Here is a 20,751-nt window from a genome sequence, read left to right as displayed (position 1 = left end):
CATCGTGGTGCTCAACTTTCCAGGTTAACAGGCTGCCTAGCTTCGCTAGGTACGATAATTGTTAACTTTCCAGGTTAAAAGTCTGCCTAGCTTCGCTAGGTACAATAATTGTTATTGGATTTGGCAATGGCAGATCCTCGAAAGAAGTAAAGTGTTCTCTCTAGCTGGAATACACTCTCTTAAATGCATGAAGAGGGAATATAGCTAATTGGTTGCTTCTTCAATATCACTAATGGAAGACTAAGAGTCTGTATTAGCAGACAAGTATAATGTCATTCTTGTATGAGACAATAACAAGAGTATGATATGCCACATTAAATAATCCAAAATGCCTTACATATGAATTATAGCCAGCATGGGGTACCTATTCTGAAAATAACAATGGTAGTAATTTGCCCATGATTCCTGTTCCTAATCTTTTTGATTCATGAGAACAAGTTTTACTGACGTCAGTAATCCCAGAAACCAAATTCCAAAGTGGTATGCATAAGTATTTATTGGAAATTAACTCTGTATAGGCATTTTTTTCTGGAAATGTTTGTAAAATCATCTAATATGAAGAAGCAGCAAGGTCCTATAACTGACCACTAATGAATCATACAGTTAGCAAATACCACAAATCCAGGGACCCTCCATAATCAACCTATAAAACAAACGATTACCAAAGTAAAAGACTGGAAGATAAATTAAAGCAATAATTATATTTGAAAAAATTATCTGCTCCAAGATTTATGGGCATAAATTTGTAGAAAATGTTCTCGGTGAATTACTTATATCTACTGACATGTCTACTTGTAATAGGCACAGCTACCAGTAAAGGCATGTTGGAACAGGAAACTACTTCTTACATTTCATGTGTTTTCCACAAAAATAATATAGAATATTTGAAGGTAAATCTCCAAAATCTTCGATTTCTTGGCGTTGCTCATAAATATTGAGAAGCAAATACAAATGATCTTCAGTAATCACAGTTCTCCTACCTCCTAATCAATAGACAGAACAATAACTAGGTATCTCTCATAATCAACAGATAAATACGTCAGGAATCTCATGGGCTTGGGCTTTCATTCACAGAAAACCCAGGCCAATATTCACTTTCAGAGAGACTGCTAAAATCTTGAATGATTCCCTGAGTACCAAATGTGAGCCAATAATAATGGCATCACCCCTTTATCTGAGTGAGTGCTCAATCAATATAAGCATGAAGTTTAATCTGGACATTCTATTTTGCTAAGGTATATTAAATATTTAAATTCCTTTAATCTGTATCATTAAAATTCCAGGGAATTTACTGAATTTGTTCGTAGGTAGCAATAAGCAATAATTTCCATCTAGGAACCAAAATCTTCCTGTGATTATACAGGTGTAACTTCCAGTGATTCACTGAAAACCCATTGCAGGTGTGGACATTTCAGAGCAGAACCTGGCCTAATTTTTTGTTATGTTTTATATAGTAACGTGGTACCTGAATAAAAATACCTGGAGGATCAGCAGCCAGTTTCTACAAGACTCATAACATTTCAAAATACTAAAGGCATATTTGGAACACATTAGTTTCAAAGTCTCTTCTGTCAGAATTTGCTTGCATAATAAAACACAAAAGTTCTTACGAGACCAACAAGGCTGTAGGAATTCAGCAGTAAATAAAGGTTTGAAGAATGAGAATAGTTAGGAAAACTGCTTGTTTTAAGAATAACAGAATTGTATGGCAGGAATGAATGTCAAGAGGTCATCTAGTCCACTCAAAAGCACCGAAGCAGGGTCACATTGAATATCTGTCATGACTGGCTTGGGTTTATCTGATCTATGTTAACAAATCGCTTATGACAGAGTTTCCACAGCCTCCCAGGTAACCTGTTTTAATTGTCATCCATTCTCATAGTTTAAAATCTTTTTATAATACCAACCTATCTACCCCTCACTGCAACTTAAGCTTATTATTTATTGTCCTATCTTCAATAATTTCAGAGAATTTTCTTATTAATACATTTTAAACCTCTTATCAATGTTGTTACTAAGAGTCATAACTAGCAGTGAGGGTCCACAACTTTCAAGTGATTTGAGTTCATGTATTCCTTCTTTATTTATGTTAACAACTGTCATTCAAATAAGGAGGTAGAAGCTTTCTTTAAAAAGTTTAGGATGAGGGTTTCAAACAAAATCTCATTGAGTCCAGAAAGTCAAGCTTTAAACAGAATATGAAATATCACAATTCTTCTGATGGTACTGCACAGATATTCTCTTTTTCCTCTCCTGCCCTTTCAACTGTGGAACCTCTCAAGGACCGTGTCTCACCAACAGGGAGGTGATATACTATCCCATTAAGAAATATCAGGAATAGGGTTTGAACAGAAATTACAGAAGATAGATAAGGATAGACACGGACTTTTAAAATACATGCTAAATTTTTTACCTAGCTTGAGCTTGCTTGCCTCTTAACTTGCTGCAGACCAGTGTTTCTCCCTTTCCATTTACTTTGTTAGTATTACCGCCATCTCAGATATCCCCATGACTTCTCCTTTCCTATGTTAGTCTGACTGACCTCTTTGAGACTTTCTACAGTTCTCCCAAGGTCTGTATGCTGGTCTGCACTTTGTTTGAAGACCCATCCTTTGCTTAGTTCTCTTTACAGCTTTCTTTGGGCACTTTTTTGTGTCATTTTCACACTGATTCCCTATTTTATCCTGAGTCAAAACTTCATCTCCTGATGCATGTCTTAAAATCCTCTACTTCCCAGTTTCTATACTTTCAATCATTCCATTGTGTTTCTGTCATTTACAACATATGCTGTTCTGCACAGGCAATTGTTCAACTGCCTCTGTAAAACAAAACATACACTCATAGCACTCCGTAACACTGAAAGACGAGGTTGACAAATCAGAAGATCAATTGCCATGAAATTCAGAATGCAAATTCTGAATACCTCGTCTGTACTGGAAGTGTAATTTTTCCATGGAAAAATACAAAGTTTAAAGTGTTCAGCAGAAACAGCAGAGAAAATACTATGTATGTACAAAACCTGTTCTACAGATAAGACCTACCTTCCCTCTAGTGTCATTTATGAACCATTGTAAGGAACTCTACTGTAGGTAATTTTGAAGTAATTGATCCAGAAAATGTTACTCTAACTCCAATAGTCAATGGCTGGCTTTTAATCTAATGTATGAGTGCTCTATCTACTCTGGAAGTGATTCTTAGTATATATCTTATCCTTTACTCAGAATACTAAAATTATAAAAGTTACATAGGAGAACTTTAATTTCCCTGTCTGCATTAATCTAGCCACTGTGATTCATTTTTCTGTTTATGTTAAAAGAATAAGCGATGATGAAAGCAAAAGGCAAAACTCTGAGGCATTGATGTTGATGCACCTTGCTCCTGAAGACTATTTCACTACTTACAGCTTTAGCAGCTGAAGGACAACTAAAATTGGTCCAAAGCCCGCTCAAAGTTCTGAACTGGTCTACTTTTATAGCACTTTGAAAATCAAATTAAAAACACTCAGTCATATGCCAGGAGGATGCTAACTTTAAACATTCCTACAATAAGACTGTAAGTGTGATTTTCTCTTTAATGTCTTCTGATTTGGAGTTTTTAATGAAGACTAAGTTGAAAAGGCAATAATCATCCACGTTTGCAGTAATGGGCTTCAACTGTTTACGATGTACAACGTAAAGGAGACCGATGGAAGTCTATGTGTATTTTTCCATGGTCTCCCACCTCAAAACCAAGTGAATTAATCTAATGCAATGTTTATTCCCAAGACTTTTAAGGCCTCCTTCCAAACAGGCATAAGCCAGGGATTATCACACATATTTGGCAGGAAGTGCGTGGAATGAGTCAGGTCTGAAGCTGAATTTATAACAGTTACAGTTACATATGCTGCAGCATATTCAATTTAATATGCATATATGTAAATTTCACCAGTCTTGTTGGTCCAAGGAATATATTTTTATTTCCTTGAACTTTTCCATTCATTAAGAAAGGAAAATATTCTGAAATGTTAAAATCACGCATTTAAAACTATCATTGCTGAAAACATTTGCATGTGCATAAAAAGATACATTTGATATATGTGGTTTTTATTGCTAGTTCATTTTAAGATAATCTACATACTCTACTGTTATCATTTGCTCTTGGAATCTAATAATATCTTTAAGCCAAAATTACTTTATCAAATAGTGGCAACATATTGGTAAATGCAATAACCGAATAAGACCTATGCCATGCTATAATTCAAATGCATAGTAGTTGTATTGTGCTGCAGTTATTATAGACTATTGAATAATTCTATATTATACTAGTTGCTTGCCTGCAGCGTTCTGGTTTCTGTGACATTGCAGTTCATCAGCCTGCACAACATACTTCACAATGCTTCATGTCTAATGTTTTCTTGCAGCATCGCTGTTTTCATTACAGTTAAGCTGGATTTATACAGACACTCACTTTAAAGAGAGTTGTCCTGTAACAAGCTGTAAGTTCCATCTTTCTCACATAACAATTTTCATAAGAAAGAATTTGTATCTAATGTGACTCTGGCTTTATTTAAATAAAACAAATGATTCATTTTCAAATTTTCTTAATAATAAATGAGTACAATCAACACAATTAAAAGTCAGATAGCTTTTTCTGTAACTGTGATGAATATTATTTCATGCAGATGGCAATGCTTAGTTCTTTGTCCATACTATGACAATAGACACATTTGAAATTATCTTATGCGTTTCTCTTTACAACTTTTTGCATAATCAAGTTTAATCTATATGACACCAGAGAATCATCTGAGAAAATATTTAGCTCTTTCAAATCTGATAAAGTTTTCTACAAAGCCCCAATGGAGTTTGAATATATTATCTTCAAGGATTTTCAGAACTTGCAAAATTTCCAATCAGCGTTTTACATTTTGCCTGGAGCAGCATATCAAAGCATGGAGCTTTTTATCAAGCTTACCCTTCCCTCTAACTTATCCTGTACAATTATGTATATGACTAGCTCAAATTCTAGAAAGTGTTGAGGCAAGGAATAGTGTGACAAGAATTCTGAATTTCCAGGAAATACCTAGATGTGAACTCCTGATAAAAGCAGATGAAAATTCAACCTAATACAGTTCTGCAGATCATCACGTTGCAGTTGCAGCCTTTCAAATCTGAAAATATCACAGGAATCATTAGAAGTCTCCCTGAAGCTCACAATTTTGCAAGCTTGCAAAAGCCATAATTTTGTTGTTGTTGTTGTCCCAAGACCATAATATCCTCATTAAATGACAGGTATCACTCAGATGTTGTCATTTTCTTTTTTGGCAATGTTTATCAATACCTTTACACCTGGGGAGCGTTTCAGTTGAAAGTCTTGACACATTACTTGCTATGCTGTTAATAGCTTGTTTACAAGTAATAAGTTAACATACTTTTCATTGCAATAATCATAAACCATTTCTTTTCATCTATATTAAGTAGAAACTAGAAAATGAGAACAAACTTTTGAAATACTTCCAGTTTGAGGCTTGATTCACAAGCCATATGAAGTGAAACTAGAAGTGAAGCAGGTGGCTCTGTTACCATTTTGCTGTTAATAATACAATAATTCAGTCACTTGCCTTGAAGGTGGAGAAGCAAAGTTCTAATCACTTCTCTTGTTTGGGTCAGAATAGGCAGGAAAATACCTCCACACTATGACACCATACACTGGCAATCCAATGCCGTCTGCAGTGACTGTTTACACGGCCTGTGCAAAGTGCAACAGGCACCACTGACAGTATATTGCTACTGTGAATCTCCTGAATATTTTAATATTTTGGTTTTTTACTGAAAATGTTCTTGTATGCAACAATTAATTCAGAGCTGAATTAAACCTTTTCTTTGACCTAAGATAATTTTCCCCTCTATGATGGAAATGCATTTAGCTTCAGGCTGAAATTGAATAAGAAGAATTCATGAAAATGTTTCCCTTGTCACTATTTTATACCCTTTTACACTGCAGATCTTTCAGTTACATTGCCAGCTAGCAATAAAATGAGTCTGGCTATAATCCATGACTCCATCTGACCATATATCAGCCTTATAAGAGCGATCATATTAAATAGCTTGTAACATCAACAGCTTTTATATCTCAGGTGGCAGAATCTTTCTGGTCATTCTGGCTAAGGTCCCAGCATTGCAATTCTTTTTGTTTGTTGGTTTGTTTTTTTGAGAACTTGCCTAAATTGGTGGGCTGATAGGACACAGTACAGTCCGACTGATAAGGTCAGCATTTCTGGTGGTACTTTTGTATCATTAGCTGTGTCACCTTTGAATGTCAGAGTTATTAAAATTGTCTTCAGAATCCTTCAAAAGATTAGCTCTATAATTTAACCATACTAAAATTTTGAAATGTCTCTTGTCCTTAGATTATTTAAATATCCAATATAACAATATACTGGCTAATTTTGGTGTTGAATATAACCCTTATTTTGGCGAACAAAACTAAAACAATAGCTGGAAGGAAACATGGCTTCTCTTACATTCAATTTTTATGAAATGCAAAAATTTTTAAAATGGTTTCAGCAATATGGCCTTTTTGCTTCCTGAGCATTATGATAAATATTGAAACAAGAAATAGGGGAATAGTGATTTGCAGATAATATGTATGAAAGCAGCTGTTACACACTATGTTCTTTTTAGGAACGTATGGTATTGAGGCTACAAGCGGCCTTGTGAATACATGAGGATTGCAAAAACTTCCATTGTTCAATAATGAATCGAACTAATTACAGCACAGTTTGAAAATGATCTTAAAATGTACATTGGAAAAGACAATTTTCTAGTCTTAACTTTCAATAACTAAAATAAGAAGAGCTGATTATACTATCAGAGACATCAGTTAAACGTCCTAATGACTGACTCTACCCACATCAAAATATTCTGTCCTTTAAGCAAAGGATGCAATCAAGTATTTAAATTATAGCCAACTTCTTTGAGCATGGTAGAGCAGATTTTCAGTGAGACTGTTGGCTTACTGTACGATGGATCATCCAACTGGTGAAAACCTTACTCACAGGGAGACATCACATTCACTTACTCTCCAATGACAGAAATGTATCTATGCTAATAGTAAATAGTGAACTACAGAGATCTCTGCAGGGTTTCCACCAATTCTGCCCTGTGGCATTTCTCATTTATTTCAACATATACCAACTATAGAGAGTTGTTAAGGAAAAGGTAGATAATCCCTTGGGATAATCAGGCCTAAATTTAAACTTTAGAGAGGAGATTTAGTATGTTTACCGCAGGGAAGAAAAATGGGCTTCCATGGATGAAGATTAGAGAAATTAATATTTAAGGGCATACCATAAAGAAGAAAACAATGGACTGTAATTGATGCTTTTCATCTGACCTCCTTCTCTCTGCCTCTCTCTCAATCATTATTTGATAGAAGACAACAGGAATTCACGAGAGTCAGTGCTGATGAAAAATGCACTAGAACTTAACTGCATTTCAGAGCTGCTGGTGTCAAGGGGACAAGTAATGTCTGTGTCTGTCAGAATGTAAATTAAGTCGCTTCATATGATTCACACTCAAGATCCAGAAAAGAACATGGCCAAGAAAATGACATGACATATTTGGCAAACTTGACGTTTAATAGAGAATTTGTTATCTTGGTCAAATTTTGATCCCCCATTACACTGCTATTATGCTGCAATAAATTATAGGCAACTTGTTATAACTGATAGGGGAAATTTTCTATACCCTGAGAGTAACAAAGATCATTTTCTAAAGACCCTTTCAACATCAGGAATATTAGAAACCATTAGTTCTTCTTATTCTAGGGTTTTTCTCCGGTCAAAGATATAATCATTCTTTTAAAAAATAAATATAAGAAGTCTTTACTCCTTGTTACTGGAGTGTTTTTAGTACCTCCATTATGGTGCAAAAACATCATGTGCCAATTTTCAATGACATCATGAATATTTGCTGTGTGCAACTCAAATTCAGGAAATAGCCTGCTTTATTGGTAACTTAGTTAAAATTGCCACATCATCAATTTGTGATGGAGGTCACAACACTTCCAGCCAGGCTCTCTTGGGACCTGCAGTTCAGCAAATGTAGCAGTACTTAGCGGTAGATCCATATGTGCCCAGGAGCTGGTTTCCAGCTTGTCAGAATTCAGATCAAGCATCTAAATGTTCATCGTGAGACAAGCAGGGTTAACATTGTGAGCAAAGCACCATGACCCCTGTGGTATCATGCAAGTCCGTAAAATCTCCTCACTTTGAGGCAAGAGGCTCATCACAGGATTTATCTACACAAACTGAAGGAATTTAGCATGGTTTCTCCTTTCTTCAGTGAAAGAATTTAACATAATAAAATATCACAAAGATACTTTGCTACTGTTCAGCCGGATACTACTGATTAATGTTTGGGTAGCTGAGAGAAATAACGAGCCAGGCAATGACTGTGAAGAGCTGCTGCCAAATTCACAGGAGAGGGGGAGGATGAAATGGAGCACTATCGCGTCTTGCACATGCATGTGATCAGGGTGTAGGCTGTTAGTCATTGCTACACTATAAACATAGCCCACAAGGAAGATCCTTATTGTTGCTGTTTCCAAGACACCACTCAGTACTCCATAAGTGTATGGATGATGTGCAGATACTTGCCCATATACAAACTCATACAGAAGAGCAGACACGCATACACATATATATGCACGTACACATCCATTAGCAGACACTACAGTTCAACTGAACCGCTTAATTTCTCACCTACTATTTCTAGGTCTGCTCTGTGTGCAAGTTAAAGGACAGTTTCTAAAAAACATTTCAAAATATATGAAATATGCAAACTGCTTTCTCATTCTAGAGATGATTCTTTACTTATAAAATTATTTCTAGTTAAAAACAATAAGAGAGTGGAATTGAAGCCAGTTGTATTGACTGCAGGTGCTCTGAGGGTGCTGCTGAAAACTGATATAATTTGCCTGAGTTATGATCTCCCCAAAATTCTCTATGTTCATTTTTAATAGCCATAGTACTAAGCCTAGTACTTTGAACACAAAGGGAAGGATGCACAAGCCATTCCTAAATTGCTACTACAGTTAGATACACAATTTTTCTAAGGCACTGGATGAGATATTTTTCCTAGAAGCCCCCCAACTTTAGTAAGAACCTTTTAAAAACGCTTATCAAGATACATTACAAAATAAAAAAGTTGAAGTTCAACATTTTGCAGTTGATTCTGCAACCTCCTTTATGCACATTAGATGTTTTTTCATGACAGATATAGGATATTGAACTCTCTGTAAGCTGAAGTTTGCCAATATTAGTTACCTTGCAAGATGCTCATTGAATAAAGAGGATGGAGGAAATTAGGAGACCTATTTCTACCTAACACTGAGATAAAAGGTAACTTCATTATCTGTCTCCTTAACACCAGTCTCTGGCCCAGCTGTCTGCTTATTTATTTTTTATTTTAAATGTTTATAATGCAGCTGTGCTCAGTAGTTATCTTATTAAAAATAACAGTAGTCTAATTTTTTTATCTGTTTCTGGAAAGGAATGATTTTAACAGAATACCTTTCAGAAATGTTTTCTGCTTGGTCTGTACTCCTGTCTAATCTGTATGTGCACACAGCATCGCATGAAAAATGCATGCACGTACTGGGTGTAAAAACTAATACTACCTGTGCCTCAGTTTGGGCTGATGGGAAGTTTTATACATTGCACGTAAGAGCTGAATCTTGTATGCCCTTTTGTCTTTGCTGGCAAAATCTGACTTCAGATGAGTCAGAAGCCAAAACTCTGCCAGGTTTAACAAATGTCCACAGAGGATGAAGAGATGGAATTATTTATTTCTATTAAGAATACCAGAGAGTATATTTTACAGGAAGTAATTTCATTATCTGTTGAAGTGCTAGGGCTCAGCATTTCAATACACAAAATTCAATGATGCATTAATTGGATCCACCTCATTAGCATCCAGGCACATTTAGTGAAAAATACCAGAATTGTTACAGTTGGTTCGCCATCAAAGTGATAGGCCCCGAGAGCTTTAGCTCTATAATTAACAGATAATATATATATCATGTATAATATATATAATAAAATATATCATGTATAACATATATAATGTATCATATATGATTAATGTACAAAAAGAGGCAATATTCAAAATCATATTGCCATGAAGAACAAGTTTCAGTAAAATTACACTGCAAAAAGATTTCAAGTTTGATCACTGTATCTAGAAACAGAGAAAACTAATAGAGAACCACAATTTTACATAAAAGGATACATCTAGCCACAGCTCAAGGAAAACTAGGAGGAAAAGATCAAGTGGACCTCATTTGTTGTACTTCTGCAAATGAATATACAAATAGCAGGCAGAGAAACTGAAGCAACTGTTACAAGCAGACATCTTTTCCTACTAACAGGTCAGGCCTCCTTTTAGATATTTTGGTATTCATTTTTACTATTTCAGCTCCTTTTTAGAGTGGGTCAAGTTCCTTGAAAAAACGTGGTAAATTCCATGTCATATATTTATGTATTGATTTTTCACAGTAGTCCCCACTTACTGCCTCACAAAAGATATCCTTATGTCTCATGTAGCAAGTCTCATTATACAAGGAATACAAAAACACCGATAGGTGAACTGGAAACCCAGTCTATCATATACATCCATTACAAGAAAAGACCAAAGGAGAACAGCAATACAGTTCTTGCCAAATACATTCGCATGTTTGTGTTCAACAAAACCTGAACGCAGGTCAAACTGGGTCTATAGACAGGGATTAGTGACAAACTACCTCTCGTTTAAAAGTGTCTTGCAGGCCGTATTATATGCTTCCTAGCACTGATTGTCCTTACATATAAAAAAGCTTGACTCAATCTCCCTTTGAATAAACTATATTGTTTAGCTATCTACTGGTGTCAGACGGAGACAAAAATTAACACTCCCTCACCCAAATTCAGATCCGGACAAAATGCGATGTTCTCTCTTACATACCTGAGGCACAATATGCATAAAGGCTGGCACCAGCTTACAGATACAAGAACACTGTCTAGTTAAAACATTTCTTATAAATGACTACACTGAAATATAAACATCTTAAATGGATTTTATGGAAATATTATGATATAGAATAATTCTGATTTTAATTTTATTAAACCCAGGAAATTTAAAATGCCCGTAAAAGTGATCATTATCCTTCTAAAAGAACAACAATTACTAATTATGAGTTTGGCGTTTTCTTGCTTAAAGCGATTTTTAATTTTCCATATACTATGCCCATTTTCTACATGAAATGAAATTGATCCTTAGCGCTTTGAATCTAGCACTAACCATTATGAAATCATATTAGACATTTCAGTGCCTGTGTCTCTCGTGCCCTGAGTGAGAAAAATAACTTAGAATCATTTTACTTAGCTATTAAACAATTATACTCATGTTCTCTTACAGCTAAAAGGAGGTTTATCATTTCTATTACTAAACTTCAAATATCTACTATTTATTTTCACTGTGCAAGAACCTCAACATGACTGGTACAACAAAGATTCTAATTAGTGTAATCTTTTCTGTAACCTGATTCTGTATTGTTTTCCAACTCAAACAAGATTTGAATTTGAAGAACTATTCTAGGCCTATGTAACCCCTAACAATTTTCTACCTTAATAGCCACACTGCAGCATTTGAAAATTGGCTATTATTCATTTTGCCACGAGCTCATAACTGAAAGAGTGAAATTCTCATCTGTGAAGAATGGTATAGTAAATCACGGATTAGCAAAGTCAGGCACTCTCAGTGAAAGCATGTCCTCTTGCTTACACCTAACAAAGCTAATGTTCAATATGGCTTTTCTTCTTTTCACTATACAAATTTTACATGAACTTTAATCAATTTCATTTCTAGAAAGAAAATGTTTTAAAAAAGAAGAAATCTAATCATGCTAATAAACATTTCACTCAGCAGAGTCTCAGACAGCAAAACACACTTCCATCTACCTTTTAGCAAGTTGTGACAGCCTCACACAGCCATCTATAAATGCTACTTAATAAACATTTTGTGTTCAAAATAAAATAGGCTAAGTCTGTTTAAAAGAATACACTAATCCGGATTTTTCACAGCAAAGACATAAAAAGTAGACCTTGTATTTCCTGTCCTTCACTATAAAACCAAGGTCTTTGTCTAAACTGACATCCAGGTTTTCCCATGATTTGTGGTGAAAGAGAGGCACCTCCATAAGACAATTTATCCTGTCCTCACACAAATATCCAAGACAGATGGGAGGAATTGTTCTCTAGAAGTTCCTCTCCCTCTCAGTCTCCCTCCAAAATCTATACAGGGACACCAGAAAACTTTTGGCTAATACCTAAATTTTTGATAGCCAAAGTCAAAAACGATGAATCCATCTTCTCATGCCTTTGGTCAGAAATCCAGTTTGTGGTAATTTGTGGGTTGTGGTTTTTTATGCAGGCTGACTATTTTGGCATCTCATAGGCATCTGGTTAAAATTCTTACTGCATTACACCCGCCATGCTGTCAGAGACACGTTAGTCTGCTCCATCTAGAAAGCTGATAGGGAGTCCAGACTTTCAGTCGCTCCTGTAATAGCATTAGATCTGTGATGTGGAATGAGGAAGGTTGCTCTCAGGCTACTAGGCAATCAATACACGCGTGGGCAAGATTTACAGCAAAAGAGATAAGGGTAAAGGGAGAGTCATTATAGTGTAGTTTCTGATGATTAAATAATGCCTTAACCCAGAAGCAAGCCAGGTTTTTTCCTCCATAAGAAACCAACAGAAACATTTGAATCGTTCCTGTTCAGATAAAGGTATCCCAACTTAGCCAATACCAGTTCTGCATATTTCCACCTCCCGAGTAGAGCTAATTATTAGCATACAAAAAATATTCCGACTTTTATATACACCTAAGCGACTCAATTCTTTATGGATTCTGTTTATAGTCTGTAAAAAGTAAAGAGTACAGAAATAAAATATGGTTTAAAATTTATATGTTTTAAGAATACATTAAAACAAGAAAAAGTATAGCTAATATTCCATACCTGAGTAGTGGTTGCTTTGGATAAGAAGGCTGGTCACTGTTTGGGCATGGCTGAGGTTTTTTTGTGACTTGTTTATAAATATTCCTGGCAGTTACTCCAATCCATAGCATAGTAGAGAGTGTAGAATAATGTAGTACTATGCCAACCTAAAAAAAGAGGGACAGGGACAGTTAAACAAGTCAGTCAATGGATCAGTAAAAGAAGAGTTCTAGAAAAATCTTACTGCATACGTGTACAAGCAAACAGATTTTTTTAAACTCAATTTGTAAGTGCATAATTTTTTTCTTTCTCTCTGGTTATTTCTAATCAGGGAAAACATTTTTAAAAAGCAGATGGAATTTGTTATTTAATCTATCATAGATAATATCTGTGATACCAGATGGTATGTTATGAAACCAAGACTGTAAAGACATTTGTTTTCTAAGATCCTGATTAATGACAACTTTTTACACCTGGATGTAAAGTGATGTGAAGCTTCGTTTGTGTTGCAAGCTTTATTAGCTTATCATAACAATGCAATTTAAAAATTAATGAGAGGTCAGCATTTTTGCTTGCTATTATGCTACTATTTCCTTTCATTTTTCAGGAATATACCGCTGTAGTTCCCTCTCAGTTGCATGTAGCCAAGGCTGACTTCTTCTAATAGAATCACTGCTATTTGCCTAAAACCAGATTATTTTCAGACGTATTTTAAGGAACTTATAAACTTGTCCATACAATTTCTAAAATTAAATGACAGATCTTGGCATCCTTCCTTAAAAGGAAATAGAAACTCCCAATAGCGTTCTTCTCATTTTGTCTCCAAGAAACTGGTGTTGTTTATCATTGAAAGTAAAATAAAGTACAAACACCTCTAAAATACTAATATCTTTGTTATGTTAGTAATTGTTATTCATTACTATGGAAACAGTAATTGGAATTTTATCCAATCTCCAATGCTTTATTACATCAGCCAAGTCTCCATCTGATTATATAAAATGAGGTTACCTTTGAAGCCATAACCTGACATTTTGCAGTGACAAGTAAAATATTGCTATAATTGGAAAGCACATAAATGTTTGAGGAATATAGAGAATTGCTGAATAAAGCTAACACAAATCTATTATAATGATTTATTTGAACCAGTGTTCATTCTTGCTCAACTTAAAACAAAATAATTGATGGGTAAAGGAAAAAAAAATCCATGAATTTTGTTTCTATTTAGTAATATAGCACAAAACTTGAAGATAGCAGCAAATATCAACAGAAAACCCTTTGTAATTTTCTCTGGGACTTGTCTGACACATTAGACAAGGGAGTATAAAGCCTTCACAGCGGTTGTTGCTTGAGGTAAAAGAAGCAGAAATAAGAGAATGAGACAACTTTGTACCATCAACTGGCAGACATTGCCAGTTCAGTGGCTAGTGCTGTCTGGACTGAGTTCATATGCAGCTTGCAGCATTTCTGTAGGGATGCAGCAAATATGACTATGAGCTGGGGGGGAGAGTGAAAGAGTAAGGCAGGAGGGAGAAGAGGGGGAGGAGAAAAGGGGAGAAAAAGGAGGCGGGAGCCATGAGAAAGAACTGGAAGAATTCTAGAGATTTGGTTCACAATCTCTTTCTCATTTCAGCATAGTACTGCGACTATATATTCAGTATGCCAAAGAGTCCATAAGAATATGAACAGCAGGGATGAATTTCATGTGACAAGCCACCTACGTGTGAAATTTTAAGAAGATATATGGCCATGTATACAGAAATGATCAGCCACTTAAGTGAATGAGATTCCTAAAAATAGTATAATAAAACAATTTTATTGACCTTTCAAGGAGGCACATGAACCGAAGTCATCATTGCTATGCCACACCTTAGTCATATTACTTTTCTTCACAGTATGCTTGTATTTCTACAACTTAGTGGACAAATGGGACAAACATAGACAAGAGACAGAAATGTTACCATCTTCTGTACTAATGCTTTAATAATATGCCTCTTTCTGTCTCTCAAAAAAATCCATTTGCATTTCTTGCTTAAAGGAAAAGAGGCTATATCCTGATGATACAGGACCTCCTCATGACTGACAGTTTTGAAGGACAATAGTGACAATCTGGAGATAAAACATATATGACAGAAGAGAAATGTGGAATTTGGAAGGGTGTGCTGAGCTGCTATACTAAATTCCAAAGGAAAGGGCACCCTTTTCTCTGTGTGGTGACGGTTTTGTTTCTCACTTCCCATCACAAAATATGCTTTACAGACTAGAATTTTTGCTCTTATTCATCCACTACTAACAATTAGTAAAGAAATGCTTGTCACACCTCACCTTGAAAATTCAGTGTTTCAAAGTGGTGGGCTTTGCTCTCTGCCTCTCCCTTCCCCCCGCAAATCTCCACACTGACATCAGTCATGCCACAGAGATACATTTTCCTCACCGGAGCATTTAGGGGCTGTGGCTGCATGCTCTTTTAGCCCCTTCAGCAGGACCACCTCTTTCTAGCTCTCTTAAGCTAGGAAGACATCTGAGCCCTATGCCAGAAATAACACAAGATACCAGCTCACGACATGGAAGGGGAAGATAAGGCTCAACAGAAAGGGGAACAAGACAAAGATAGTTTTGTTCAGTAAACTCTCCCTTAACTCTGTTAGTAAATTTAAACCTTAGGTTTATGCACTAAAGGTCCAAGGTACAAATTTACCTGTGTATATCTTGTTACTAGATTTGTGCCTCTGTAAAGCTTAAGAGGCCAATAAATAGATACAAATTAAATACCAAGGTGTTCACTGAAGACTATTTTCACTGTAAGTGGAATTTTTGTATTTCACACAAAACTGTGTGGGAAGGGTCAAGTTTTCCACACAGAACAAAGGATTATGATTGAATATATTAAAGCAATGACCCTTATTCATAAGAAGGTTTTCCACTGACAGGCCAAATGGGACAGAAAGAACTTGTCAGGACATATGCACTGAAGCCAGCATTGCCCCTAAAGCTATTTAATAACTGCAGTTATATAGTGAAAATTGTCTTGTTTCCTTGGACTAATTTTTTCCGTCTCCTGTGCTCTTAGAACTCTTATCTTTGGGAATAAGCACTAGCCTACTGAATAGAAGATTACGCTTCTCTACAGTAGGAAGATGCTGCCTGTACAGGCTCCTTCAATAAATTTCAGTACCTTGGAGGTAAATTAAGTTCCACACCATGGAGTTACCATGGAAATGACCAGAACACACATTGATGCAAAGCATTTTGGCAGAAGAAGCTCTCTTGATCAGCTTTAAATTGCACACAAATTTCTTAATTTTCCGCTAATTTTTTATTTAATTTCTTTTTTTTAAATTGTAATCATGTAAGTTTCCAGACACCTAAAGTCTTGCTTGTGCATTCTTGTCTCTGCAGAGCTGAACAACGCAGCACCTTTCTCACAAAAGACCACTCAAGAGCTCTTAAATAGCATTCTTCTCTTGAGAAACCTTAACTGGCAAACTTGATCACAGTTCATTAATTTTACACCCATTCTTTAAAAAAATAATCTAGCTAGAGCAGAAAGAACTGCTGTTTTCCTCCTCTTTCTACAATATTTTTGTTTCCACAGCTCCTGCCTGAGATGTGGCACATAGCTAGGACCTCCTTAGTTTAACAGGATTCAAATCCAAATTTCAGACTTCCAAGGGTTGCATTCTAACTTCCGGGCTACTGGCTAGTATGGAACAAGCTTCACCTTTCTTGCTGAAGATTTACTGTCCTACAGAAAGGAATTCACAAGCAGCTTCACATATGACAGTCATCAGATGGAGGAGAAAGATCTGAGCCTTGCCAAATTTTACATGGAAGCTTTTATTTGATAAACCATATAGGAGGTTCTTGGAGATGCGATGGAAGTGATCGTGCCATTCAGTCACTGACCACTAGGATAAAAAAATCACGATAACACTCCCTAACTTTTCTGTGTCCTGAATCTTGTGCCCCTAAGCCTATTCTTCATGCTTCAACATGTTGAACTGACGATTTCATCCCCTAGCATCCGTAGCCTCATGGCTATCATGCTCTCCTGCAAAGTAGGGGCCACGAGACTGAAATCTTTCAGACTGAGGGTAGAGAATCAGTGCCCCCCACACATGGGGAGTGATCCAGCTACAGTTTTGTCTTCTTCCAACTCATTGCTTACATGAAAAGAATAAACCTCCTTCTACCCTTTGAAGGAAAGTAATCCGAGACCGTAATTCTGGGAAGAGACTGACTACATCAGCACTGGCTGGCTGAAGCACCTTTCTGGCTAGCATATGGGCTCTAATTAATCCCATTCTGCCGCTCCTAACACAACCTGGGCCTCGTATGAGAGATTTTGCCATAAACTCAAGACTCTGGATTCTACATAAACAGACAGCGTTAGTGCCACCCAGAATCAGATTTGTGGGTAATGTAAGCAGTAGACATAACCTCATTCACACAGGAAATCTGTGAAGAAGCAATCAGCTCTTCCAGACCAGCACTCTAACATCAGTATTCTTTAAAGAATCATAAAGACTGCATAGCACATACATAAGTGAGACTATCTATACAAAATCCTCTCTGAAATAGGTATGCAGGTTTAAAAGGGAGTTTTAGATTTTTAGATTCCAGATAAAAATAAATATCCTACTATCTCTGAAAACACATTTTTTCGTGTAATTACTTGGCCTTCAAGGGGATATGAAGGTTCTTCCTGCTGTCTATCACAGAAAATGGGTCCATTTCCATAGCATTAATTCCTGCCGCTTAAAATTAGCCTGGGACACCTCATTTAGAGGGGGAAGGTGATACAACTGAAGTTATTTTAAAACAACCCTTTTTGGTTAATTATGATGGACAAAAATTAACTCAGTCTATTATTTCACTTGGGTAAGGCTGTTGCAGCGAAATTTGTATGAAAGTTTTAGGGATAATTACAGTAAGAAAGGTGGAGGTTCACTGGCTTTTACACCACATTTTGGTTATTAGGACAGAAAATGCTTGCACTTGGAATCTTCCCCTACACACTCGGGAAACAAAAAGCGCAAATTGCATTGCTGTAGGGTGAAGCTGTGTTTTGAATTGTAACAAATGGAAAGATACCTGTGCTATAGCAATACTGATGGTGTTACACATGGACTATAACTAATATTTTAGTGCTGCTTGAAGCAGTAATATTTTCACAAATATATTTTTAAACCCTAAGTCATCTTTTTTCCAGAAATCAAAAAAAAGGAAAAAAAAAAAAGGAGAAAGAGGCAAAACTTAGACTTGAGGGACACACAAGCCCATAACAGCTATATAAATATAACTTTCATTAGGCTGAGTGATTTAAAGAATTGCTATATTCCATACACAGATGAAAAGGAGTGCTGTGCACCCCACCACCACTTACGCAAGCTATGGGAAATGTGCAAACAGAGGAACTTCTTGGGAAAACACTAGTAAGTGTGACCTCCTTACCACCTAGCTTTGGCTCCCTGAATATTAATTCACAGAGTAATCCTCTCAGGGCTGTCTCAGGGAAGAGAGGCACTGGGACTCAAAGATGCTTGAAAAATGTTGCTGTCAGAAGGCAAGAAAGGGTTTGTGGTGGGGTACAATGTTCTGAGAGTGAACACTTGCTCAGTCTGTATTACCCGCTATAGGAATTTTGTCTTTGTTTGATCTGTTGCATCCATTATCCCTACCTAATTACATCAGACAATTTCCACCAGGAACCAAAGGACTGTGTGTGTCTTGTGTGTTCTGTATCTTTCATATATTTTAACTGCGGATGATATTGTCTGTTGCTAGAGCATGGTGTCAGGTAGATAAAGAACTCTATGAAACTGATTACAAGGCATATGTGAATAGATCCATTCAGTTTCTCTAAGTATGCATGTTTCGTAGCAGCTCAGGATCTGGCCCTATACCAAAGCAAGAAGCAGCTGTCACTGATAATGCATTTTATGAAGATACCCCTGTAGTTTATGTATTACTCATAACAGATTATTAATAACTCATTTATCTCAATCAATTCTTCATTATTGCTGTTAATACTGCATTGTTACCATGCAATCTGCAAAGTAAATAACCAGACAATGATTGTAACAACAGATGGTCATTTGTGATCATGTAATTACACGGCCATGGCTGCCCTAGAAACTAATCTGCTACCCTCACTTGCAAATGGCAGAAAAAGACAATGGTAAATGATATTTCAATTTGCTAGAACTCACAGATTAATTATGACAAAATACACTAGCTATTGTGAGATATTTATCTCAGAATAACCAAGTAGACAACTGTCATTTAAATGAATACCATGTGATGTACATAGGTAGACTTTGCACGTAGAACTTTACAGGTGCTTAGAGGTCTACATGTGCATTTGTTGATGGTCATGCACAAATATACACAAAAGGCTTCCAAAGCATCTCACCGAAAATTAGAGTGATAACTCTTACACTAGTTACGCAAGTTTTGCAGTGCCTCTGCTGTTGGATGGTGACTCTTGCTGTTTACACCCATTCAAGCCAATCATAAGAACCAGATTAGTGACAAGAAAAATATCTGGGAGAACGTAGGCTTAATAAAGTGCTTTACTACTGGTAAATACTAACAACATTTATGAGATCTGGAGCACTTCTACAAAACCTGAGGGGAAGAAATATTTAAGACAAATTGCAACAAGCCCTCATCAGATGTTATGGAAGATGACTGAAATGACTCTCTTTACAGACTGTACAGACTCAGCCTCTATATTCAGAGCAGCTGAAGCCATGCCCTCTCTGCATCTCACAGCACTGTATCCCTGGAAAGGATGGAGCAAGAGAGTAGTCCAGCAGTGCAAACAGGGCTCCATAAATTGCAAGAATACTGGTCTGCCTAGTCTACGTAGCTTGAGTTGTAATTAAAGACATAATCATACTATAAAAATTAAGCTGACCAAGTATATATTAGGGATCATCCACTGAAGCCAGGGCCACCCTCAGGCAAATGGTATATATATTACAAAAGAGCAGTAGTAACTTTAGTTGCACACATTCATTCCAAAAATCAGAAAGGATATTAGAAATATTTGGGAAACATCATTTTCAACTATAGTGCAGAACAGACAAATACTATGATTTTCAAGGGCTTTTTTTTAAAATAAGGAAATATGAGCTGCAGGGAAGTTAATGCACCTTTCACAGGAACTCAGGTGACAACAAATATCAAACACTCCCAGGTCTGGCCTGTAAAAGACATGCTTACAACAATGACTTATTCCGAAGAATTTAAGATCCAGCAACAAAATATGAAAAGAAAGAGAACTATCAATACTATGTCAAAAGATAGATTTTTAGGTTTTCATTCTATTATTGAGAATTACTATGGTATATACTTACAGCTTGACATATAATTGGGTATTTAATGCGATTGATTCCACCAGCAAAAACAGCAAATGTAAGAGCAGTATGGAAACAAAAGTTGAGAAGCATGTGCCATCCTTTTCTACTTATTCGGATTGTGCTGTTGAAAAAATCACATTTTAAAATTAAAAACCAACAGATCTATTATGAAAATTACACTTTTGAAAAAATGTTTAATGTGATTGAATTAAAGCCTCTTATTCTTGAATTCCTACATAGCAATATTCCTATAGGACACAGTCTGATTTATACAGCATTGAAATAAATGGTAAAAAGGTAAAATAAATGGTAAAAATTGTAAAGAGTCTACTGACTTAAAGTTTCCTCCATCAAATCAAGCATTGAAAGTAGA

The 20,751-nt window shown here is 36.1% G+C and overlaps 1 protein-coding gene across 5 annotated transcripts in view; it reads right to left on the bottom strand.

Moving 5' to 3' along the window:
• The window catches only part of ADGRA1 (adhesion G protein-coupled receptor A1), a 272,861-nt gene that overhangs the window by 22,545 nt on the left and 229,565 nt on the right, over positions 1-20,751 (bottom strand). For all 5 annotated transcript variants that reach the window (XM_063339128.1, XM_063339129.1, XM_063339130.1 and 2 more), the window contains 2 exons: positions 20,376-20,499; positions 13,036-13,181 (listed from right to left, as the gene is read on the bottom strand). In XM_063339128.1, the coding sequence (XP_063195198.1) occupies positions 13,036-13,181; positions 20,376-20,499 (270 nt within the window). The remainder of the gene's footprint in view (positions 1-13,035; positions 13,182-20,375; positions 20,500-20,751) is intronic.

This window comes from Chroicocephalus ridibundus, chromosome 6, assembly GCF_963924245.1.
Source record: "Chroicocephalus ridibundus chromosome 6, bChrRid1.1, whole genome shotgun sequence".
In the NCBI taxonomy this organism is placed as follows: Eukaryota; Metazoa; Chordata; class Aves; order Charadriiformes; family Laridae; genus Chroicocephalus; species Chroicocephalus ridibundus.
Note: the sequence above shows the minus strand (reverse complement) of the source record. Positions and strands in the feature narration are given on the sequence as shown.